This window comes from Embiotoca jacksoni, unplaced genomic scaffold (assembly GCF_022577435.1).
Source record: "Embiotoca jacksoni isolate LCO1_2020_lvr unplaced genomic scaffold, fEmbJac1.0.p SCAF_6, whole genome shotgun sequence".
Lineage (NCBI taxonomy): Eukaryota > Metazoa > Chordata > Actinopteri > Embiotocidae > Embiotoca > Embiotoca jacksoni.
The window spans coordinates 10,624,562-10,651,068 of record NW_027185414.1 but is presented as its reverse complement, the minus strand read 5'-3'; the positions used below and the strand labels follow the sequence as shown (position 1 = coordinate 10,651,068).

The window sequence follows — 26,507 nt, the reverse complement described above, 5'->3', positions numbered from 1 at the left end:
GGGGACGGCAAAGACAGGCCGCTGAAGGTTGAGCCACAGCTGTGTGCCAAGACACTGAGCGAGCAAACAAACAGCAGGGCTACTCACACACTATAGATGATGTACTCCTTCCTGTGGTGGGAGACTGAAGGTTAGAGAGAAAGAAGTGTGACCTTAAAGCTGCTGATTAAAATCCCCAAAATGATTCGAAAAATGTGTTTGATTCAACAGCTGCTGCTGAAACACCCCTGAACAATTACTTAAAGTGGGGTTTCTGTGCGCTTTTATTCATTTTTTTTTTTTTTAATTCTGGTGACGGCTGTGTGGAGTGCAGAACGCAAAAACGCCACGGTAGAGATGAATTCACTCGAGCAGTTGTGATCACTACTGTAACATCTCATTTCTGTTGAGCAATTTCTTCTTAGCTAGTAGTTTACTTTTGCAGAAGTGAATTATTGATCAGTTTGTTCCAAAAAAAAAAAAAAAAAAAAGACAAAAACTTGCTGTACCATCAAAACGAAATCAAGGCTTGAATAATGAAAATGCACCGCAGGACATAACACAGGACCAAATATGAACTGAGATTAGTGCTAGTACACACACATCTAAAACCTCTCAAACGCCTCTATCTCCCTCTCCTCTCGAGTCACGGCCTCGCTTGTGAGCTGTTTTGAATACCAAGAGTGTCCTGATGGGCAGAAAAATCAGCACCTGTCAACATGACACCCTGTGAGCAGTTGGAGTTCTGCGACCTGCAGCTATTCCTTTATTTGAAAGTTGATATCATCCGACTGCACGAGAGCCGAGCTTTCAATGCAGCGTTGGCGAGCAATAACGGAGAAATCAGAGCAGAACCCCGACAGCAACGAATGAAGACGATAACAATGAGACAAAAACACTTCAGCTTGACTGCACACCACGCTGCACTCTGTGAATGAATGAAACATGTGTACATACGACACAAAACAGTGCACTTGCACTGATTGCTTTCTACAAAAGGTACAGTACATGCTTACAGACTGTACGGGTGCATGTGTGCAAATACCCATGCATCACCCATGTGTGTGTGTGTGTGTGTGTGCGTTTCTGTGTCGAGTCAGGCCTCGTGAGCATGTTTTGATCGTTCGCAATTGCCGTGTTCTAGATTTGCACGTCGAGATGTTCCACCAGTAAATGTGTGCAGCGGTGCATGAGCTGTGTGACATAGTTTTGAGTATTGCACAGAAACACATGTCAGCGTTCTGCACACACACACACACACACACACACACACACACACACACACACACACCACTCGGCTTCATTCAATAATTCATTCATTTTATAACTTGCAGTTTTTGTGTGTTGGATTGGGCTGTATTATATAAAATGACGAGAACCACGAGCTTTAGTTGGGGGCCGACTAAACAGCTTGTAATGACCTGCTGTGATAACAATGTGTTGACTGAATCGTGCGCTAACCTGCATGTGAGGAAATGGTGAGGAAGTAGTGCTGCTTCCTTAACCGTTTACCAAAATGCTTTAGTGGCCAACTGTACAGGACTGTGCCTGATTTTCAACCTGATCTGAATCACATACTTTTACAATATAGGTACATTGAATGGGACATCGTCTCAGCTACATCTGTGTGTGTGACAATCGAGACTAGCTAATGTAGTGTGAGCACGAGTGCAATTAAGAGAAAACATGAATAATGAAATATGCGATCACGTGTCCAAATGGAAAGTCATTTTAACATCAGTTCAGATCTGGAAGTCGTCTGTTGTCTTCAGACTCAACAAAAAACTGACGTGTGCATCAATCTGAAATACCATCTCTCTCCCCGTCTGTCCACCCAGCTCACTCATACTTTTGGTACAAGCCTCAGGCCACACTTAAGAGTGAATGAATGTGTCTCCCCGCCCGGAAGAATGGAGGCTTTTCTTCAATGTCTCCTCATACTAACTCCACAGCAAAATATTTGTGTGACGCCTATTTTAACTTGTCCCCATTCTACCCATTTGTACTGTGCATGTGGGTCTACGCATGTGCACAAATGTGTGTGTGTCTGTGTGTCATTGTGCGCGTATTCACTGTTCATTCACAGTTATTGTGTTTTCAAGCGCGTGTGTGACTGAGCGAGGTTCGTGTGCCCGTACAAGTCATCGCATGTGTGCAGATATCTGTGTGCAATTATTCTGACGGTCTGGGCAATTGTCCCCCATCTCCAACCACAGAGAGAATATTGATATTAAGTGGTCTAACTGTGCCACCCAACAAGAGAGGAGGGGGATGGCAGTCAGCCTTCCATGGAGGACAAGTTCCAGTGAATTGCCTGGCATTCTGTATGTCAGTCGTGATGGACGAACAGGGAAAGGAAAGCGGAAAAGCCCGCAAACCTGGCCGGAGGGTGAAAGCAGCCTCCTACTAAAACATGGAAAGATGTGGAAGAAATACATACGGGTGGAGAGAAGGGGATACAATGAGAGATGTGGATGTGCAGCGCATCAGCTTCCTGCAATCAATCTCTCTCTGCTTGTTTTCTCTCTTTCCTTCGCTCAGTCTACGGTGGACTGAATCGCCTTGACAACACAGGACAGAATACGTTTCCAGTCATTAAAGACGCCAGGCAATGCGCACACTGTGTCCGAGTCCTGGAACAAACAAGAAAAAACAACCAGCTCTACAGCACAGCTGTGCTGAGACCAACAACCCAGCACATAGACGGAGCCATCACATACAATCAAAGGGAATCTTTTTTTTTTTTTTTTTTTTTTTTTATGGTTGGTTGTGATACTGGAATATCACCAATGAATGTGACGGCTGCACTTCATTTGAACTGGGTTTGCATAAAATGTGTGATTATATAAGACACTGCCATAAATTAATGAGCAACTACATTTGCATTGAAAAAGCACGACCCTCACCATCCATCGCTGAGTGAGTGACCACCATTTAAGACCGTCAGCACAGAGTTGCAGCTTAATACCGTCGTCCTTCACAAAGGCAAAGTGTTTGTAATGTGGTGTGCTTCTTTTTTAATTAGGGCCCGAGCACCGATGGTGCAAAAGCCCTATTGTTATCCAAGGAATTATTATTCTCGTTCCTTATTTTTCTCCGCAAACAACTGCATTTTTGGCGGCTTTATCGTATTCAAAAACTCGTGAAAGTTGGTACACGCGTCTGTCCCGGCGAAAGATTTCGTATTTTAGTGGAGTCGTGAGTGGGCGTGGCCAAATGGCTCGCTAGCGCCCCCTAAACAGAGGCCCCGGTGGCTACATTTACCTACATGCACGAAATTAAGTGGACACGTGTATCACACCTAGACGTACAAAAAAGTTCCATTGCACCATTACGTCAACTCAACAGGAAGTCCGCCATTTTGAATTTAGTCACCATTTTTGGCGATTCGCACATGTTGTATTTTAATGAACTACAAATTTTGTTGAACCGACTTGAAATTTAGTCTGTGCACTCTTAACATGTTTGGAATTAAAAGTTATCAAAAGAATTTGTTTTCTCGATGGTTGTGCCCGTGGCGTGGGGGCCAAAAAGTGACCCAAAAGTCATACTATAACATGTTGTCCAAAAAGAGTGACCGAAAGTCATATTATTATTATTTTGGTCACTTTTTGCTATAGTATGACTTTTTTTTTTTAAAAGTCCTGACAAAGGGGGGACTTGAACCGCTGAAAGGCAACACTGCACCACCAATCTTCCCAGGAGATGGTTTGCATTGTAATAAATCTTTAGCTCACTGCAACCTATAACTCCACCGTCCACAAATATTCTTTCAAATGCGACCAAAACTGCTGCAGACATTCTTTGGATAGTAGATATACATGTTTTCAAGGGGGTCTGCAGTGATATTAAATATCTTCCTGTAATGTGTGCATGCAAAACTTTTTCAATTTCTCAAAACGTTTCAACTTCACTAAAAGTTGAATCACCATCAACAGGCCAAGGTGGAATCTGAACCATTAATATCAACCTTGGTGAAGTAGAATCTTTTACCTGTTGAGTTCACCAGACTGTTGGTTAAGTCACTGGAAGCTCTGAGTGAACTCCATGAAACTCTTTCGCCGCCGCGACTCCTTCTTCAGCGCTGAAGACAGTACAGTGGTCTACTGTGCTGCTTCAGAGCTGGACACGACCTCATGGGTCGGCCATGAGGTCGTGTCCAGCTCTGAAGCTGGGGTCATGGGCGGCCCCAACCCGCTGGATCCCCGACGTGCTGCGTGCAAGGGCCCGCATATCACTGCTTGCAGTTTTAATTCAATTTTATATTTCTTTTCAATATAATGACATAACAGATAGCAAATTGCTGACATAAAATCAGGTGTAAATAAGTGTCGATATGGCAAAACCCATTTTGTAGTGTACATACGTACAAACACAGCCAGGCTAATTGTGAAGAAATGACTCTACATAGTAGTCAGCACTGCTGCATTATGTCACCATGGTGGACTTAACTTAGTGGGTTAAATTAAAACTTAGGTCAAAACTGGGTTATTTAAAAGTAAAAACTAAATTCAGTGAAAAATGAGTTGAACTAAACCTAAATAGAGCAGAAATTAAAATCTACTATTATCAAAATTCTCCATGCAAACCATGGCTACCAAAACATCATCCATCATGCAATACTCCAACTTGACATCTCCCCCACACAGATTTAAATGGAATGAATGGCGACCTGACCTATGTCATGGGACAATACTGTATACTTGCGAGAAACATTTCAGAGTAACATTTGAAAATCAGCTTTCATAAGTGCCCTTTCTGCAGTATGAGTGCTGTTGGTTTAACTGCTGTGCATGAGAAGGATTATGCTTTATAAGTTATGCCATCCCACTGCTATCATTAGAGGATGTCCCTATTTTAACAAGTTAAACCCTTAGTGTCAAAGATATTTAACAACTACCATTTAAACCTCTTCTTTACAATGTTTTTAGAAAGAGATGCTGCATTTATTAACTATTCAGCAAAATATCACAGACAAATGTCACTAACAGAAAACAGCAAATACTAATAGGTTAAGGGACAATGCAGGATGAAAAATTAAAAAAAACAAAAACAACATAAAAAAAAAAACCTTAATTGTGTGTGTGAGCGAGAGCTTTTGAATTCAGCATTTGGAATGAAAAGAGGAATGAGGAGCGGGGGTGCTCTTTTTTTGACACGGGGGTGGGGGGTGGGGGGGGCAGCCCTGACTGGTCCACCTCTCATTCAATAGAGGGATTAAGTTTCTGCTCTCTCCAAAGAAACCCAGGGGGAGGGAGAGAGAAAGAAATAAGAGGAGAAAAAAAAAAAGCTTTAAGTAAGAAAATCAACAAAGAAAAACGACATGAACGACAGAAAGTAAGAGGCATGTGATTAACGGTCACGTAACGCAAGTAATTCTACTTTACCAAACCAGAGATAGAAAGTAATAACCGCAGTAAAGCTGGAGGCAAAGAGACAGCAGTGCAAACAAACACTTAAAATACTAGAAGGAGTCGTGCATGTGGAAACTTTTTGAATCAGTTTGCTGTTTCCTACCTAGTGGTCCTGTTTACTGAGTGTGTTAGATGAAAGCTCATAAAAAATATGGTGACCGTGTGACAGGACACTGTTGTACAGTATACACACGGCTTGTTATGCTGAGGAATGCTGTCCAAAGCTAAAGTTGAGAACTGCTGACAGCTGTCTTTGCCTACACCTGCAGGCAAAGGATGAAATTCAAATGTGATTGCCACAATTTCGTGCTATAATTTGTACTTATTGCCCAGTTTCTTTTTATTTCACTTACAACACAATAATTCAACGCTTTGGGAAAATCAAGTTCCATTTTTGAGTCTTCACGACATGGTTTGCTACTTCAGACTTTAACAGTCGGCAGTTCTGCGCACAATATTCTCTCACAATTGGCTGAACCACAAACTATGCTGATGCCAGTGTTAACTTGCAGTCTAATATCCCTAACTAATCATTGAACTAATTACATTTTTCATTGTTGAATTCCCCCTTTTTCCATCTTACACTTCTTCCTTCCTCCTTGCAAATGCAGTGCACTGATTCTGGTTCATATCCAAGGCATGAACACTTTGAATGTGTAATATCTTCGAGTAGTCTGTTTATCCAGTGTGTGTGTGTGTGTGTGTGTGTGTGTGTGCGTGTGTGCGTGTGTGTGTTTGGTTTGGTGCTTAGAGCAGTTGTAGAAAATCCAGTTAGCCAACTCTGCAGAAACTCATAGACTTTGTCAAGTGTAGGAGGAGGAGTCGTGGAAAAGCAGGGAGGGAGGGATGAAGGAAAAAAGGAGAACACTGGAAAGGAATGGAGAAAAGAGTGGCGGTTTCCCGGTGGATTAGGGAGTCAAATGGATTGCAAGGAGTGTTTAGACTGTGAGAACCTTCGACGAACACACACGCATACACACACTTCCTGAAACTGTCACCAGCTTTGTGTTGTGGTCAGATCAAGGTGACAGGCTGTTGGGTCTAAGCCTCAAAAGAAACAGCTCCTGAACGTGAGGCAATGCTGTCTTCAGATATCTCTGACACTTTCCCAAAGTAGTCCAACTCCGTGTTCCGAGGTGCGCGACTATAAGATATATAATTAATATAGTCCTGGATTGAAACCGTCTTTTACGTTCCTGGAGATTATCAGTGATTTTTAGTGACTGTAATTTGCGTTTTTGATGGTGAAATGTTCTGTAAAGTGCTTTAAGACCTCAGTCATCAGTCAACATGTTTGTTTAGACTGCTATAAATAACAAGATATGTATAAAGAAAAGAGTTTTAGAAATTCAAACATTTTTTCGTCTGGTAAGAAACTCGTGGACTGTGTGTCTTGCTGATATGTGTTTTTATGGGATATCTATATGAAATGACTATCAAGTAACCTCAGTCTGCTGAACCTGTAAATTAAAAATCGATCTTTTAATGCCCTCATAGAAGGTACCATTACTTTCACCTGTTTGTGACAGATGAGGAGGAATTAAAATGAGAAGAATCTGGCTTTTTCCTCAACTAAACCTTTGCCAAAGTCCATCTGGACGCATCATCCTCTCACACTATCCATTTATTTTCCTTCCTCTCCGTCTCACACCACAACTCTCTCAAATTAGTCAGTGATGCCCTGCAGCACAAATGCTGTCAGACCACATCAGCTCTACTTCCATTAGCCTGCTACAACACAACATCGTCTCTCCGCCAGCTACGAGAACGACATCCTTCTCTCTCCTGCTGCGAAAATGATAATACTCCTTTTTGCTTCTGCTCTCCTCCTGCCACTCGATCCCTCTATTTCTCTTTCGCACTATTAACTGCATCCTCCTTTATTGCGTCCATACATTAGTGGCAATTATTCTTTCTCGCGGCCTGCAGTGTAAGAGAAGTGCATTGTTGCATTTCACAGTCATGTAATTACATGATTGCGCCATCTCTTTGCACCAGCTTCTCCACTCTTACAGGCGAGATTTCATCTCAAGCAGCATTTTAAAATTTCTCTCACCAAAATGCAAACACGACAAATGTGTTCTTAGACAAATTCACACCCCAAGACACACACACGCGCGCGCGCACACACACACACACACACACACACACACACACCATAAAACCAAATTCTTTTTTTCGTATTCACATGCACACAAAGTATAAAAAAACACGAGACCACACTTAAGCACAACAAGCCTCGAACACACTCTCTCTCTCTCTCGCCCTCTCTCTCTCTGCCTCGTCTCCTCTCTCACAGGCGCTGTCCATGAATAGATGAACTGCACACACGATGATGCTCTCCTCCCTAATCTCTGAAAAGACAGTTAAGAAAGGGGCACCGTTCTCTCACACTCTCTCCCCCTTTCATTCATTTGTTCATTTATCCGTGTCCATCCATCGTTCAGTCGGGAGGCGCGGACAAAGCCTTTAATAGCATTCCCCTTCACGTTCACTTCCCCTCCTCCTCTCCTCCTCTCTTCTTTCTCCTGTATTCATCTCTTATTTTTCTTGCCTCCCATTTACTCCAGGCAATTACGCTGACATGCTCTTGTCCACCTCCACTTCTCTTTTTTTTTTTTTCCCTTTCCAACATCAGCATTCATTGATTTCCCCTACTTTTTTTTTCCTCTCATTTCATGTTTGACAAAAACGACTTAGCCACACTATCAACATACTTTGTCTCTTCTTTATGTGCCAAATCCAGTGCGTTGTTTTTCCACCATCCTCATCCCTGAATTTTTTTTCAGTCTAAGAAATCTTTGAAAAAAAACGATCAACACGCATTTCTCCCTTTGATATCCAGTTTGTTTTTCACAAAACTCACAATTTCATCTTTGAACTTTTTGGTTTAGCTCATATATAGTTTTGTCTCAAAATGCCTTCTCCACATGGGGAAAACATGAGACTTATTGTCCATTTTAAAAATTTGTCATATAAACAGCCATACTTATTCTATTTGTAGCCTAACAGACAATCTTATATTCCCAGTTATCCCTACCTGAATCTGGAAGTACACGTTAAGAAATGTTTAGACCTGGTTAAATACCATATGATCCGCTGTTTCTCTACATTTTTGAAACTTATTAATTAAATCTCAGCATTGTGGATGTAAATAAGGTATAATTTACATCTACAATGATCAATTTTCCCTCCAATGTATTCACTGAGTTTGAGTGCAGAGTTTTAGGTTGGTTCCATTTCAGACCCTTGATTTTTTGCTCAAATCTAAGATTTGTCCAACGAATTATGTAGATCTGGTGCCAATGCGAACGGAATGGAGTCATCTTCCTACATGCCTAACAAGCTAAATTAAGGTCAAATAACAAATACAAGCTAATGCAAGTTGATTTACAAAAAATAACTTATGTCAAATTAAGTAAGTAATCACGACTGCAGCTTCCCTATTCGCCAAAAATGGCATTGGTGGGCCTAACTGGCTGGAACAAAACAAAACATGTTCCCTTTCCCAACGAGAAATCAGCAAACATGTACACAATGTCAGGATGGATGGATGAATGAAGTCACACAAAATTGCAACTCAGTCTGAAGCTTCGGAGAAAGATGAAAGATTAAAGTTATTAGCTATGCTAAGAAGAGAACTGTCAATCATCTATGATACAGTCTGAACTCACTTGAATGACATCTTTCTTTAGTCAGTCATGTGTGCCTTTGCTACACAACAATGAACAAGGTTAAAATTGTAGGGTGACTCTTCCAGGCTGCTGCGTGTCTTTGCTTCACACCTGTATTAACAACAACTGAAGCCTTCTTCTCACCGGTGCAGCTGCAGAGCTTCAGCTACACCGTGTTTCTCCACGACTACTCTGATCTACTATCACTGGTTTCTAAGACTTGTGATAACTCTTCTAAACAGCACTCCAGAGTCGTGTGCATTTTTTTTTTTCTTCAACCAAATGACTTGGTTACAAGTATGAATCTCCTATTTCCTCTCTCTCCCTTCTATTTGCAGTATTTTCCCTCCTCCTTCTCTCCTTGATTTATTCCAGAACAAGCACTCATCATCCAATTTCCCTCCCTTCCCCTCCCCTCCTCTGCCGGTCTCCCTCCCTCCATTGCTCCCTTTCCTTCTCTGCCTATTTAACTACCATGGCAACAGGTGATGTGGAGACTCTCACAGGACCATGTCTCATTGAGGATAATGCAGACACACATGCACCCGCACTCACATTGTGATAGGACTCCTTTAATGGGTGCACAATCCAAAAAAGTATAGCAAACATGTTCGCACCGCGAGCAGCACAGAGGAAGTGTGAACATGAGAATAAAAGAAACTGAGAAGCGTAGGAGAGAGGGTCAAATGAATTGATGGAGATGTAGATGGGGAGCCAAGAGTGTGACAATAGCGCTGAATCAGATCACCCACACACGTCCTTACACCATCCAAGCCGCCTGTGCATATCCATCTGCTTATCACTTACATATTCTGCTACAGTCAGGGGGAAAAAAACACTCTTTCTAGACTCTAAGGAATCAGGATTTTCTGTCTTTCATACTGTACACATTTGAAACAATCAGATTACATTACATTTCAAAACAATATAAGGTATACTGTACTGTGTAGATTTGAAACTATAAAATATTATATTAATATTAATACAAATCTGTTCATCTTCAGTTCAATAAATGATAAACAAAGGACCTTGTACAATTCACTTTTAATGCTCAGATTTCAATTAAATCACATCACTATCTTTGTAAATCTGTTGTGTGTTTAGTGTATACTGCATCTCCTGTGTTTATATTAACGTGTCACAAAATCAATACATACTGCTTCTTAACACAAAGGGTATATTCGCTCTTTATCCTCAGGTAATAAAATGAATGAACACAAGAATCACAAGAATAATGATTATTGTGCATCCATGCTGATCGAAATGGATGTTAAAGATACAGTTCACTAATAGATTCTGAAAGCTAGAGAGGGAGCCTTACTAGGATTAATTGTGCAAGTCACAGGATGAGTGGGATGTTAGGGTTGGACAGTGCAGAGAGGGAGATAGAATAGATCGAAGAGAGATGTACACAAGCACCACATGCAGCAGTGCAACTCACTGCCTGTTAGCCAGAGAACATACTCTTCGATTTCAGCAAAACATTGAGAAACTGTCATAAAACATGCTGTTTTATCTGTTGGACATCGTTCAGTTTTTAATGTATATATAAAGCAAGAATACAACTTTTTGCAAATTATGCCAGATGGAAGTTGTTGCAGAGGCGACAATACAAGCGACCTTACTGTCTGAAATCCCAACAAAACTGTTCAAATGTCAAATTGTAGTCCAGTTATTCACTGTTGGCACTGATTTGTACTGTTTAAAAGCTCGATGTGCATTTATGTAGGAGCTATTTTGGGAGAGTCGAGAGCTGCATGTGGCTCGACGAGTGCACAATTAGTGGCCCTCGAGCTTTTAAATCTGATGCTGGTCCTATGCTTAAAATGTTAGAGCTGCCTTGTGTTGAGTGGCTTTGCGTGAGAAGGGGATCAATGATTGTGTGTATGTGTGTGTGTGTGTGTGTGTGTGTGTATATATGTTTGTGTGTATGTTAGTGCTAAGTTGGGTTTAGCAGTAAGGGTTAAACATCTTTCACCACTCACACACACTACCACAGAGTTCCCAGGCTAGGTCATGGGTTCAGATTAAGACCATAAGACATGGATAACCTATATTTATATGTTGTATCACCGCTGAACACGAGGGGCTCCACGCCAACTGAATGTGTAGACCACTGTACAGAATACATACTATATGTCCCACAGACTTAGGAGGGGGTGCATGGAGGTGCCAAAGCAGGTTGGACATTACACAAACATCTAAAAAAGAGAAACAAGAAACAGATGAATGACATCAATACTAAAAGCTTAGAGAAAGATGGATCTTCACTGTGATCATTACATCACTAAGGTCAGGACATGGTGGAGGCATGAATAGATAGCTAATATACTGTACCCCAAAAGGCTTCACAACTCCACGCTATGCATTAGTGCTGAAAATAAGTGATGAGTCAGAGCGATTTGCAGCAAAGATATTGACAATAATTGACACAGTACTTCTAAACAAAGCACCTTTACCGCACGTCCTACATCTGTCTTGTGTATTCTCACCATCACAATCTAATAAAAGCAATACCAACAAGAAGAAAAATGGTGCCATCTTAGTGGGAAGACTTGCTATTTTTTTTTCTTTCATGTTATTGTACTTTGAACATCTGTTTTTGTTTTGGACAGTTGGTTGAAAAGAACAGGAAATTCAAAGACGTGCAGTTTAGCTCCAAAAAAAAAGAGTGATGGACAATTTTCACTACTGCCCGATTTTTATTGTTACTTGCAGTCCTTATACATTTTGAAAATATGTTTGAGCTTCAAGCGTGGTTTAAAAAAAGAGGATGGTAGAGGGCTGGTGTTACTACGGTACTGTACATCTTTACTGGTTTTAAAGCAAGCTGACGATACATTCATAACACTGAGAATTGTTATTAGGTGAGGGAATTCAATACAATACACCACCGCAGGCTTGAGAGCAGCATTTCAGCAAATCTCTCCAATCTCTCCTCAAATCTCTCTTTACCAGGCATTGTGAGGCTGGATAAGCGGTGGTGGCAGCGATGTAGATGGGAACAGTCTGCCAAAAAAACAGCACCAGGCAGTGCCTTTGTTCTGCGAATAAATAAATGATTTCTTCATTTGGGCTGGCAGCTTCGATAGACTGTCAGAATAAGAAGGATAATCAAGAGTTCAACTGAAGTAAACAGGAACTTTTAAACTGAATGTGGACCCGTCTGTCTGTTACAGAGTGAATAGGGTAATCAGCCTCTTCAGATGCACAAAAACACACACACACACACACACACACACACACACGCACACAAATTCTTTCTTTCGTATTCACATGCACACAAAGTATAAAAAAAAACCCCACAAGAGACCACACTTAAGCACAACAAGCCTCGAACTCTCCACATTTGTCCCACATACAGACTCTGTTGTGGGGACCTGGTGGCCCCGGGGTGGCCCTTCTTAAACAGAGCAGTCTTATTTTGAAGGACAGGACCCCATGGTGAGAGAAACACAAACAGCGGAGACAGTAGATTCTGAAGACTTTACACAACCTGTCAGTCTGTCAGTATTTTCCTCCATTTAGTCTCTGACATTCTTTCTCTGCTCTACTGGCCCACACATTTCCTTCTTTTAACACTTCATCCCTCTACCTCCTATTCTTTTTGTGACCGCTACGGATTAATCCATCTTCTTCTGCAACTCATAATACTGAACATTGACTTTCTGAACCACAGTTCTACTCATTCTGTTATTCTCATATCTAATGAACATGTGAAATCATCTGAAATTGTAATGAGTTTCACAAAAAAAAAAAAAAAAAGCAAACGAAATGGGTAGCACTTAAAATGGCACTTACTGATAGCACTTTGTAGTTTGGCTTTCTTGAAGAAATTGTATTTCTTGATTCCTGTTGTTCTGGGTTTGTACCCTCATGGTTGAAATGCACTTATTGTAAGTCGCTTTGGATAAAAGCGTCAGCTAAATGAAATGTAATGTAATGTATTTTGATTCCATTGTTAAGCATGCGTAAAACAGATTTCAAATCTGCTTCCTTTCTGTAGTGGGTGGAGTTATATAATAAGGGTGGTTTTGTGGGATAAAAAAAAATCTCTCAAGCATCTTTTCACAATGATTAAATATGCAAAGGTCGGCCTATCAGTTTGTCATATTCCATTGTTGTTTTTCAACATGGCGATGAGGACTACATGACTGCAGATACGAGTCTTCAAAAGATCTTAAGTATGACAAATAAATCATAATACAAGTCTCAGTAAATCATTTTAAGAGCTGCACGAGGCATCATCAAAGAGAAATATGGATTTAAAAACAATGTAGGAGAATGAATAAAGTGTTAAACAGCCCGCAATTAAGTGACAGTTCTTATGATTGTTAAAACATTTTAAAAAAGGAGTTCAAGAGAAAGCAATTAAATATAAGGCAGATCCATGCAAAAAAACAAATCTAATTCCTTGGTAATAAATATGAGTAATGCAATTCTTTTTGTGGTCCATAACACAAGTGAATAAACATGACTTATGACAAGGACAGTATGGCTGCAACTGAAGTGGAGTAAACTAAGAAAAAACAAAAAACAAAACGCAAGTAGCAGTGCTTAAATGTTAGTTTAATACAATAATAAAAAAAAAAGAACTGTCTAAATGACTTGATGTCAGCAGCTGAACACTCAAAGGAAAAACGGTGCACTCTACAGCTGAGCCTGTTCTTCTGTTCTTCTCAGTCTGAAAGCTGCATTAGCAAATGGATGGGAAATAACCACCTTCGGGCTCCAGTGTCTTTTATCTCTAATACATTTAAACTGTCTGCACTGGCTTATAAATGTAGGCGGCTGTTGGGAGAAAATGCAATAACTGATAAGCTGCAAAGGTGAGTTATATAGTACTCGGGTCATTGCAGTAAGAAGCCCTCACAATCCTCCCTGAAAACTCTTGCCAAAACCTGATTTTGAGGTGGCCATGTAAACTTAGTGACTGACGGCTGTCTATTTGCTTTACAACAGTGGGCTCTATTCTCTAAACTGAGGGTCGGACCAGAGGCTCCGCAATGTCTTTCACTCCAGGATCCAAATGACAAAGACTGTGCCAGAATTGTCCAGACAAACATCCTGTCTTCTGTGCCACCTTTCCCACCAGATATTCTATACACAAATATTCTGGTTTTTTTTCTTTTTTGAACTAAATTATATTATCTTTCTTACATGTGAAGCGTGTTTTATTAAAAACCTTATTAACATACAGGAAGCATCAGGCCAGCTGTCATTCAAATATAAACTTGATCATATAATTTTAGAGGAAAAACTTCTTACAATAATACAACAATAATCTTTTCTTTTCAGGAAAAAAAACAAAACAAAACATTAAATTCAAGCCGTGTGATCAGTTCTGACACACAATCCCAATGATGTCATGAAACTAAATCTCTGTCTAACATGCACAGACCGTTAAGTAATGTCACAACCTACTGCAACATCGTCTGGGAAACATATCATGCTGTAGCAGATGGACGATAAAGATCATTATCCTACAATTCAGCCCCAAAAGTATGCAAACATGTAAGTGCACACAAAAACATTCCCCAGGAAATATTTCCACAAGTTACACAATCTCCTCGCCTAAATTCATCTTTCTTGCCTTTCACGCCCCCCTCCTCCCCCCATCTTATGTTTCAGTCCTTCTCACCCTCTCCCCTCAGGTTTAATTGACTATTGTGGCAGATGGGGTGGTCGATGGTCTGTGGGAATCAATGTCATCATTGTGGAACTGAGAGAGAGATTAACAGCTTGTTAGCACCAGTGAGAGATGACAGCTGGCACCGATAACCTCCCCTGCCACTCACTCACTCACAGGAAGTACGAGAGGAGTTAGCACTTAGCTCAGCAATTCCACACAGGAAAAAAACAATACAGCGCTGTCCGTCGAGTATGTCACTCAAACGCTAAATCAGTGTGGCCTAGGACGATAATCACTCACTCTCTCTCTCTCTCACTCACTCACTCACTCACTCACTCACTCACACAGACAGACACAAAATCATAATCACAATCAAGCATAATCAATTTTGGGTTTAGCTAGTCTTTAAAAACAAAAGACAGAAAAAGGTGAAATTTCCAATGTCAGTCAAAACTGAGGACTCACTGAAGGCACAACAGCACACTATTAAAAATGTGTTCAAATCCACGGCCTAAATATGTCTCAACCTATGACTTGAAGGAAACTGGCAACAAAAATAAAAGTAACATGACAGCTCACTAGAATAATCCATCTACTGAGCAAGAGAGCCAAGATATGAAAGCTTTGCCACTGAGACGGAGCAAACATTCATCATGTGATGTGACGACAACAGCTGACTCCATGGCTCCAGTTTCATTAAGGCATCTCAAATGCTTCACGCTGATTTGGCAGCAGTTGTTTATTTTACATTTTATTTCAAGAAAAATTCCCACACAGAAACACACACTCACACTGATATTTCTGGATGAATCGCCGAATCACTACTGGGTTCAATGGTAAAAAAAACAACTTCTGGACTTTCTCACAACAAAGCTATTCTATTGGAGACCATCCTTGAAACTAGAGCTGGTTCCATCAGGCTGATCTTTAATGTTAAAAATGATCTCATACTATGAAGGGATTTAAACCATAACACTGTCCCAATAACCAAACACAAACAACTGAGTTAGGCAGACGCTGACATTGTTCGAGAGCAAAACAGCTCTTTATTACCTGCCAAACAAATGCCAATGGTTTGCTCCTCACAGCCATTTGTATTTGCAATAGCTCTATAAGCTCAATAACGCCTTCAAACATATCTAAGCACACGGTGCCAAAATCTGCTTTGTACAAGAAGAATTTTGTTAAGAACATCCACATGTTAACCCAGATGTGCTGGACGGCAGCTCGGACTTTGTGAGGATTCAACTGATGTTGCTAGAACACAAATGGCACAATAACGTCATCAGCCCAGTGGGGGCTTTCTTAGAAAGGGGGCCCATTTTCATGTCTGTAACAAATATTAACACATGGGAATTTGCAGAATTAACAAGAAACTGTGTTCTCTTCTGGAAATCAAAGGAATTACACATCTTAATTGGCTGTTAAATGGCTTTTCAGATAATTCCCTATTGACATCACTGGGACAAAAGGAATAATAGCTTCCTGTCTGAAGGTAAAGTAATGCTAAATTCATCATCAAGTCTTGATATTGAACATATTTGACAATAAGACAATAATTACAGTTGATATTGTGTTGATATAAGTGAAACAAAGTGTGGGATCTTTGCAAATAAGTACCCTCTTAAAATCATAATTTGGAGCTCAGTTTGAGATTTACTTGAACTCTCATACGTCCAAATAAACTCATGTGCTTGCATGTGTATGTTCACACACACACACACACACACACACACACACACACACACACACACACACACACACACACACAGGTTGGTGTTATGCAGCCGTTGTCGAGTGAGAGATATTATTAAATTTCCTGCAGGGTTCCCACAAGGACTACCATGCCTGGTCAAAGCAAACCAGAGCAGGAAAACTAACAGGGCTCATGTTGCTACTCAACCATCTTCAGAAAGCTGTCTCGTCCATGACTGGAGGGACTGAAGGTGTCAGTTACTTGGCTTCTTCTTCATCTGGGTCAAATCAAGTTCAACAACAGACGCTTCTTACAATCGCTGACACAGCGTGTTTTGACATGACTCTGGGGAATCGACTTGATTGGAACATTTGCATGGTGCTTAATGTGCTGAGTGAGTCCTCCGATTATAGGACTGATAGCATCCATTCAAAACCCACTGAGCAAATTCAAAATGCATGCCTGTCAATCCAAAATAAAGCTGTTTTTCTTAATCCCTTGACTTTCTAAGGGGAAAAAAATAAAGCGTGCGACAGCAGCGATAATGACAGAGTCCCGCACTGAATATTTTGACATGGAAAGATTGTTAGAAATCCCTTTCTGTGATTAAATATTCACAGAGCCGAACAGAGAATTTTAGCTTGATCTTTTTGCTGACAAAAATATGGCTTTGACATGGGAAAATATAAACCAAACATGAACTAAAAATAAAAATCCCCCGAGATTAAACATGCAACAAGCAAAACAAACATTGACCATGTCCAAATTCATCTGCTTTTCAACAAGGGGTAATTTAATATGCCAACTACGAACAGCTGGAGGCAGATTTAATTCAACTGACTGTATCTGTTGCTCTTCTGTGCTCTTCAAACTAGAAACCGCACTTGCAGGGTAGCCATAACATGGACAAAACTATCCCAGTCAGCATGTGTCGTGGGACTACCTATAAACCACGAATGGATGAAGACATAGAAACAGGACAACTAAAGGTCTGGAGACTAAAACAACTCAACCGGACTTTCCAATGAATACAGCTTGGGCCTTGCCTCTAATGATTTTGCCTTTGTGTTCATTGTTTGTTAGGAATAAAAAAATAAATTAAAAAAATGTATAGTTAGGAAATGACGAGGTAGACCAACAGTACTTTAGTACAACTAACCACCCAAACACGTCCGGATCACATTTACAGTGCCATACGTTGCCTGTGGCACTAACAAATACTTGGCTGAAAACAGGTAATTACAGTCCGGTTATTGAGCAACACCTTGCTCTGAGCCCTTTCTCGCTCTCGAGGGAGTAACAAAGGAGTAGGAGAGAGCGGTAACATGATATAGATGGATAGTGTGCGTCTACTATTGCACTCAGACTGAGTAACACAGCCCTTTTCCTCCTCTGTTGCTTAAAACCAATGCCCTGACACAAAGACACGTTTCTCTGGAACAATCAATCACATAAGCGCCTCATTGAAATATGTTTTCTTCCCTCTGCTGCTGATCAGATAGCCTCTTCTGTCTGTCAGCTACAGCTCGCATTCAAATAAAAAGGTCGGGAGTCCCTCGGTGAGTACATCCACATCCATCTGTGTCTACGTGGGACAGCAACATGCAGTGAGAAGATGGAGCTGTAACATGAGGAGCGTAGATCGGCTATCAACCTTTCTCAACTGTTTCCCTGCTCCTGTTGAATCTTTGATATTCCACCCCTGCGTCCCGTCGTGTCGCCACCAGCCTGTAGATTTTGAGTGTCGAGGCAACGCTTTAAAAGAGCTACCCGTTTCTTTCTCGGTGTAAAACAAGGATCCTCCATTTTTTTTCGATGCAAACCATCTTTGTGTACACTGACGATAAAGGATGTGGGTTACTTTCAACAATTTTGCTGGTTAAGGGCTTTTATTGCTCGGTTTGCAAACATCAGAATAAACTAAAACAAGACTACCTTGATTAAGTAAATGAAATCACTAATTTGCCCGGGGAAACTTTGGGATTCCCCAGGAGAAGGTGGGAAACACTGCCGAGGAGAGGGACATCTGGACTAACCTGCTTAGCTCGCTGCCACCTGACTCTGGATAAACAGCAGAACATGGACGGGTGGATGGATAATTTGCCTCAGGATTAATTCAGGCTACGCTAATGAGAGTGCAATGTAATCTGATCTTGGCAAACAATATTTGTAGTGACATTTTCCATTTCAGATACAATTATATGCGAGTTATCCTGACACTAACTCTGACACCGGCCGCTTACACGGTATATGAGGTTCTTTTGTCCTTATCAGGAACGTGACACCACAATGTTAAACTGCGCGAGCTGTTCCTTTGTAGATGTTTACCATTTCTGCACCTTGTCACCCAGACAAAGACCTTTGCATTTTGTATGGTGGTGAGGAGTTTAATCCTGAAAACACATTTCCATGCACTGTACACTAAGAAACGACAACATATAATTTAACCTTTCTCATTCCCTGCAGCAGCTATCCAATTTCCCCATAACACACACACACCCACGCACACGCACACACACACACACACACGCACACACACGCACGCGTTGCCTGAACGACAGGCACAAACAACCTACCTCCATGGCGAGTGCGGCCGTTTGCTGGTCGTAGTGATTCAGGAGATTGGGCATGAAGGTGGTGTTGTAAGGCAGATCCTGGCACATTCTCAGTCTAATGGGCTCACAGCTGAACTCACTGTGGCTCTCTATAAACTCCATATGAATGGACAGAGCGGGTGTAACCAGAGAGAAGAGGAGCAGGAAGAGAGGGATGAAGAAATAACCGAAGGGGATTTTTCGTCTGCAGTTGATTGTTGCAGATTTTGGAAACCCGTCTTCGACAGATCCTCTTCCAAAAGGGGCTTTCATCTTAATGTTAGACATTTCTCCACAGGGTCTCAGAGGGATGATATCGACTAGACAGCCACTAGATAGCCAACATTTGAAGCAACCGAGTCCATATTTTGCAGCAGTGGTGGCGTTCAAAGCAATAAAGCCACATGAAATCAACGGAAATCCACGAGGCGGGTACACTGTATATGCACCCTGAACTGAACTGAGGTGGACTCCCCATTCATGAGTAGGCTCTTTGTGTCAGTCTTCAAATTCGCCAGCCATTGTAGCAGTCGCTTGTCTCGGGGTGTGTCGGAGCGGTCCTTTAAATGCAATGTCCGACTTGTTTCTCATCTAAAAAACATTACATGGTTGCTCTCCACCTCCTGGCACTCCAAAACAGCCCCCCCCGCCCACCCCTTTGCCCCATCCGCAAACCAAGAGGACGGCCCTGAGATAAAAGCTCCACCATCGGCCATCTGTTGGAGGTGTCCTCTCCGTTTCAGCGTTTCTCGCTCGATTTCCAGAGATGCTTCAAATAACTGACACAACGTGTCACGATCATCCAAATGATGTCGCAAAGACGCAAATTCGTGTGTTTTACATCAGATTGACACACTGGGCTGGATCCATGAAGCAGGTCCTGCAGGTTTGAAACACAAAGAAAGGCTTAATGGTGAGAAAGGAAAAAAAAGAAGAAAAAAAAGAAAAACAAGAGTGCGCTTGGATAAAGTTTAGTGTATCTGGTATTGTTGCCTGATCAGCCACACCCTCCTCTATACAAACAGAGGTGAGGATTAAAATATTTTATGAAACCTACACCATGCAGTCTGACAGACACACGACAAGACTTTAGACAAATAGTCTGGGCTCGCCTCTGTGCCAGATTATCTTCACCATTGAGGGTCACGTTGTGGACTACTGAAAAGAAATTCAAAGCAAACCGCAACAACCAGTGTCGACCGCTGACGGTGAGCGTTACACCTGCGGATGATCGGAGTCTCCCCCCGGGCATGTTTGTGTGAGGCTGACCGGGCAACGACTCGGTGGCCTTACAACTACACCGTAAACTTAAGAAATACGCTCGAGAAATAACACCATTTAAGTAATTAAAAAAAAAAAAGAAAAAAAAAAAAGAGTGTCCATTAATCGAGGTTTAATTTACAAAGTGCTCTGAATCGGCACGCGCCTGCAACGCTGGTAGCGGAGCTAACGTTATCGAAATAACTCATTAAAACAAACACCTGTGTAACGGTGACCGCGGGGGCACCGACCTTATAGTTATCTCTCTTTTCCTCCCCGGGAGGAGAAGCCGGCTGGTTGTTTTTTTTTAGAAACCTTTAAATGCCTCCTTCAGTGGAGGTATATTGGCTGTAGTGAAGCAAGAACCACACTCGGTGACACGCCAATGTATCACCGACCATCAATCTCCGTGTCACCGCAGCGTCTTCAGCCGAGCAGCAGCAGCAGCGCGCTGATTGTGCACGACTCCCTTTAAACCATTTATTGTCCAAAGCCTGCCCTGCCCTGCCTTATAATACTGAATTAAGGGGACTGTACTGTTCCGGTGGTCTAACATTACAGTATTAAAAATGCCTTACCTTGTGTGAGGACCAGAGCGCGGTTCGGGTGGTCGTCGGCTCCGCTCACTGCAGCACTTCGTTGTTCCACTGTCGGACGCTGGTTTGCCTGCAGCGTGCCGCCGACACGTCGGGACCGCGGATTCACCGTGACCGCGCAGAGACGCGACAGAATTGGCCGCACATGACGCTGCACGCTGAATTACTGTATGTATACATGTATAGCTGCAAAGTAGGCGAGGCTACTGTAATATAAATCTCCTACTGACAGTATACAAATGTTTGGTTGTTAGCTATACAGGCCGAGGTACGTTATTATATTGACAAATTGCCATTATTGTGGATCAGGTATACAAATTGTAGTCTTAAAAGTAACTAAAGCTGTCAGACGAATATAAAGAAGTTAAAAGTACAATATTTGCCTCGGAGATGTAACAGAGTAGAAGTCAAAATATATGGAGTGCAGTACATTTATGAATGGACTGTAGCCGACTCAAGATAAATCTCAGACATGGGACACCTGTTCCTTCACAGCACTCTACAGCCATACCTCTGGACGCCACACATCCAGAGGAGCTTCACTCACAGTGTATTTGACTAGTCCTTCAGTCGGTTGTTCCAACATCAAGTCCAACCTTCCTGCTCCCCCCTCCATCCCGACCAGTTTGTGCATTAGGTTTTGGCAAATGTAATTTATTTTGGGCCATAATTTTCATGAGGCATCTCAACACATATGTGCTGTTTGTAATGGCTAGCCAAGACCACTCAAGTTGTCATCATTAATAGCAGTTTCTTATATTTCCTATTGACCTATATTATAGTGAATAAAAGTCTGAAACAATGCAGCTTCTGCTAATGTGAGTTATGATGTGAGGACAAAGGGCAGAAGGATTCACATCCAATTTTTTCTCTAAATTAATAAGATGTGTTAGTCATTCACCTTGTTTTTTTAAATTTTATTTTATCCAAATCAAAAAAATTAACTCATCAGTTTACATTCTGCATGTAACTTACTTTGCAATGCAATAAAATGTAAAAAAAAAAAAAAAAAAAAAAAAAAAAGATCAACATAGGATAATTTTTAATATCATGTAATCTTGACTAAAATTCAATATGTTTCTAATATTTTAATCCACATTAATATTCTTCAAATTCATCTTGTGATTTAAAATAATTTCCTAATGTTTTAGTGTAAGATTAGTGTCGTCCACTGTCTTGTTGTGATTGTATCAGTCAACACTGTCAATATTTATCCTTCATGGCCTCAGGATGGTATGATTCCCTTCCACAAGATTGAGCACGGCACTAGATTAACCATTTCATGACTGATCTGATCCGATCTGCTCTATCCTCGAGTTGTTTGTGTGTGTGTGGGGGTGTCTGCGGCAGCTGAGGCTGTTGGCCCACATACTGGTTTAACTCTCTAATATGACCCCACTTAACAGTCACCAACAGTACTGTACATGCAGAAATACACTCAATCCACACAGATTTATTTGAAATCCACATTATTTTTAATTTAGAGTTTAATTCCTAAACATCCTCTTATATCCTCATCGTATATAATTGTCAGTGATGAGGGCTACTTGTAATTCTGGTTTCACATGTACAAATATTTGAGCTTCAGACTTCAGTTTCTCTGTCGTTTTGATATTGTATCACTTCGAATGATAAAACATAAAAAAACAAAAGAAATTAAAGTAAAAAATGTTCAGAAAGTACATGAACTAATGAAGATGCCACATACTGCAGTTACCTTTATAATGATCAACTATTATAAACCATTTTCAAAAGGTGCAGCACAGAAGGTCTAGATTAGTTTCTGCATAGTTCAGTACAGTGGAGTGGTTGAGAATCTGGACAAACAATAAAATATCAAAAACATTATAATAAAATAGGTTTTGCTGAAATGAGATGTAATACAAGCTAAAATATACTTAAATTTGGTAAAAAAAAAAATGTATTTGCTAGATATGCAGCATATTTTCTTCATGAACACAGGTTTCTTCATACTGAGAGACATGCTTGGCATGATATATTAGGTACTACTGAACCATAACAGTTGAGAAGGCATACTGATGAGACAGAAAGGATAATTTACATCTTACTGTAGCTTTCACACACGTATACAGTGCACACACTACTGTCTACGTGAAAGGCTTTGCACTTAGGAATGCAACAACTGATATATCCATGAGTTTTGTGATGTGTGTCACTGGAAATCATTTTACCATTGATGGGTTTGATTTAATACAGATACACTGGATGAAATGAACATTACTGTAATCTGCTCATATCTTGAACTCATTCTCTTCCTGTCCTGCAGTGACACTCACCTAACTGACTGAAGGAGAAATGTTTCAGTCTGTAAACAGATGCAGTGAAGCCTTTTGGGTTCAGCTGTCCTTTGTTCAGTTATGCTTCAGGATTCAAGTGCTGTCCAATCAGGCGTCGGCTGTGGGGAGAGCACTCAGCCTCTTCCTCCAACTATAAGAGAGAAGGAAAGAAAATCATAGGGAGGGTGTGTGTGTGTGTGTGTGTGTGTTGGGGGAGGGGGGGAGGTAAGTGTGAGTAAGTTCTATGTTTGAGTTAGAGACCAAGTGTGTGTATACGTCCAAGTCAGACAAAGATTGAGACAGACATACACCACAGTTTCACCCCCCAAGCATATCCGCCTGCCCCACACAAAGACACACACCTGCTCTTTGATGTAACTGTTCCCACAGGGTGCCAACCCTCTGAGAGCCAGTCCAACGATGAAGCACCACACTGACAGTCCAGCCTCCACTGCTGCCAACACAGCACACGGGACCCACAGAGCCAGGGTGGTGTCCTGAGAGACAGGAAGTATGAAATAAAGCAACACTACAAGACTGACCATTTCTCCAGTGATGCTTTTTTTTTATCAAATTGTATACTGAAAAGGTTGTAACCACAAAGAAACTAGGGAGAAAAAAATGACAGCAAGGAGCAAGAACTTTTCAAAGAGAGGGAAATGTAAGTGTTTAGACTCACGTAGATTCGTGTAGTATCAAATGGACACTGGGCACTGACAGGTGACCGAGCATTGATGGGGACCTGTGTGTTGTTGCATCCTACCATCAAACCCTGCCCATTGTGGGCAACAGTGATGCTGATGGCCAGGATGAGTCCAATGCAGCATGCTGCCGAGAGCAAGATGTTCAGGAATGACGCAATCAGAAGTCCGATTTGCTGTAAAACACACAGGCAGCATCACGTAGAGTACAAAACCAAGGGGAGGCGCAGAGTGAGAGAGTGAGCATGTCAGTAGCTGAAGTCAAATTAAGTTCTTACCAGTTTCAACACATGAAGGTTCCTTGATACCACGATGGCAATGATCCCAGTGGCGATACTCTGCAAGATTCAACAATAAGATGATTCTCTCAGTTTAGCATATGTAGGGTTCATCCGGTTGCGTGCCACCAGTAGAATGTGATGCTGTAATTTTAATTGGGATGCCGGTTAAGAAGAATTCAGACAGAATGACATCAAGTGCAGTAAGTGAGAAACATTAAAGGGGCACCACTGCTCATCAGATATATTTTGTAACTTGTACTCATAACTTCCGTCTGTTTTGTCTGGTTAAAAACCTCAAATATCCTGTATGGATGACCTTCAAAGAAGAATGAAAGTTAACACCATCTCATTGCCAACAAGTGGCAGTTTATCTGATACATGAATGTAATGAAGCCTGCCCTAGAGGGACCAATAACTGGTTTGAAGAACCTGCTCCCTTTTAATAGGCAAGTTCAGTCTTGATTGCTGCGAAAAATAGACAGCACTGTTACCGAACTAAAGGAGAAAATCAGCTATACTCTATGTGAATATGGACTTGTTGCTCTGATTCACAGGACAAAGAGAATTACTCAGATGAATGTGGTTAAGAATCAGTGTGTGTCATAAAACACCAGCTTCAAAGTAAATTTTTTTTTTGTGATAAGGAGATTAACTTGCTTGGCTTTAAGGTTAACTTTCAAACATAATAGTAAAATCTACCAACTCACCAGCAGGCCAGAGGTGACAGAAATGATGTTGGCTGCAGTGTATTCAGTTGTAATGTGTTGGCTGGGTTTGGAAATGTGGCGGAGGACACTGCCATGGATGATAGCTCCAAGGATGAAGTTAATATGACCGACCAGGATGAGAGTCAACCCCTTTTGCATCAGCCTCCTTGGCCCTGTGTCCTTATCTGTACGACAGACATAAGAGATGCTTTCCAGAATCAAATGCATGAGCAAACGTTTGACACTGATTGGTTAGAGGGTTACTATAAAGTCTGCATGACGTGCCTACATATTCTATATTGCACACGAAGTAAACACAATTTACACTTATACAACACAACATATTTACTTTATTTTTTTGAACCGACACCGAGTTATTTGAGTTTAAAAGAATTTATACCAGTACATTTTTAAACCCAAACAACCTTAATAAGGACCCCTCATTTTTGTGTTTTAAGTAATTGTGGCCAATGATACCAATTTATCAGTTAATCCTTCAACTTTCCAGTGCTCTCTGGTGGACAAACTAAGAAACATAAACATTGTTTTTATAGAATGACATATATCTACTGACAATATATATCTGCAATAACCTAAACTCAGTAATTTATGGCATTGGCCTGACTGTCAACTCTTGTGTGTTTCGGACACTGAGGGAGTCTACAAACGTAGGCCTACATAGCCTTCTTTTATGTACATTCATCTATTGATATTGCATATACATAGCCACTATATACTTTTTTCACCAATATCAAATATGAAACTGAGTTATTACGCTATGGTAGCATCATATGTTAGGATTTGCGTGTGAAAAGGAAGCCAAATGGGCCTTCAATTCACATACAAACCTTAAATAAAATACAGAACTGCAGCCGAAGAATATGTCTGAGTCTTCATTATCTTTTTATTTCTGTCTTTCTTTAACATTTGGTCCCCGCTGATGATTATTTTTGATAAAAAAAAAACCAACAACTTACATTTCTGATTAACAGATTTAGCAACAGTAGTTAGTTTTTCCGAAAACATTTGAATCCAGTTTCAAACGTTGGGATGGACAAATATATCTGCAAAGGCTACACTGACCGTCGGTGGCTGCTGAGTCCCAGAAATGGGAGGAAGCAGGATGACTTCTACGTTCAGTTTATTTATTAATCTCTTGTTAGTTTATTTTGAGTTTCGAAAGGTTGTTTTCTCTGGTAATAAGCCAGCATAATTAATTTTATACACGGACTTTGCACTATAAGCAAAGTTTTAAAACCTAATCGTACAGTGCTGGTAGGCCCGTGACCAGTTCCATCCGTGGAGGGAAAATAGTGTCGGACATAAATTACATACAATTACAAGTTGTTTTTCCGTTACAGCGCCAGCACGTCATCTAAAAACTACTCACCAAAACTGCACATCTCTCTACTCGGGAAAGACGTTCTCCTTTCAATAAAACGATGTCCGCAATCTTGGAGCAACTTATTCACACCACAGAGGAAGAAACTCCAAACCTCACGGCTGTCCCTCTGTCCACTTCCTGTATGACGTCACCAAACTCACCTGTGAATTACCTGCAGCTCGTTGGACGCTGAGGGGCGCAAACAGACACTGTAGCTGTGAACACAATCTGAAAACCTGCTTCGCAAATGGCTGTGAAACACAAATGCAAAACAAGTAAATCTCACTAAAAA

General features: G+C 41.1%; 2 protein-coding genes across 4 annotated transcripts in view; both read right to left on the bottom strand.

Annotated features, from left to right (window-relative positions):
• The window catches only part of LOC138212793 (frizzled-3-like), a 31,554-nt gene extending 10,618 nt beyond the window's left edge, over positions 1 to 20,936 (bottom strand). For both annotated transcript variants that reach the window (XM_069173355.1, XM_069173356.1), the window contains exons 1-2: positions 20,828 to 20,936; positions 18,972 to 19,869 (exon numbers count right to left, since the gene is read on the bottom strand). In XM_069173355.1, coding sequence (XP_069029456.1) covers positions 18,972 to 19,277 — 306 coding nt within the window. In that variant the 5' untranslated portion in view covers positions 19,278 to 19,869; positions 20,828 to 20,936. The remainder of the gene's footprint in view (positions 1 to 18,971; positions 19,870 to 20,827) is intronic.
• Positions 20,937 to 22,314: 1,378 nt separating this feature from the next.
• Positions 22,315 to 26,439, bottom strand: krtcap3 (keratinocyte associated protein 3). 2 transcript variants are annotated; one of them, XM_069173986.1, is made up of 6 exons: positions 26,222 to 26,439; positions 24,832 to 25,016; positions 24,122 to 24,181; positions 23,822 to 24,019; positions 23,505 to 23,639; positions 22,315 to 23,293 (listed from the first exon to the last, which is right to left on the bottom strand). In XM_069173986.1, the coding sequence occupies exons 1-6, from the start codon at positions 26,232 to 26,234 to the stop codon at positions 23,222 to 23,224; spliced, it is 663 nt and encodes a 220-aa protein (XP_069030087.1). In that variant the 5' UTR covers positions 26,235 to 26,439; the 3' UTR covers positions 22,315 to 23,221. The 2 variants fall into 2 exon arrangements, with proteins under 2 accessions (XP_069030087.1, XP_069030086.1); XM_069173985.1 differs by lacking the exon at positions 26,222 to 26,439 and having other exon boundaries at positions 24,832 to 25,090.
• Positions 26,440 to 26,507: the final 68 nt, after the last annotated feature.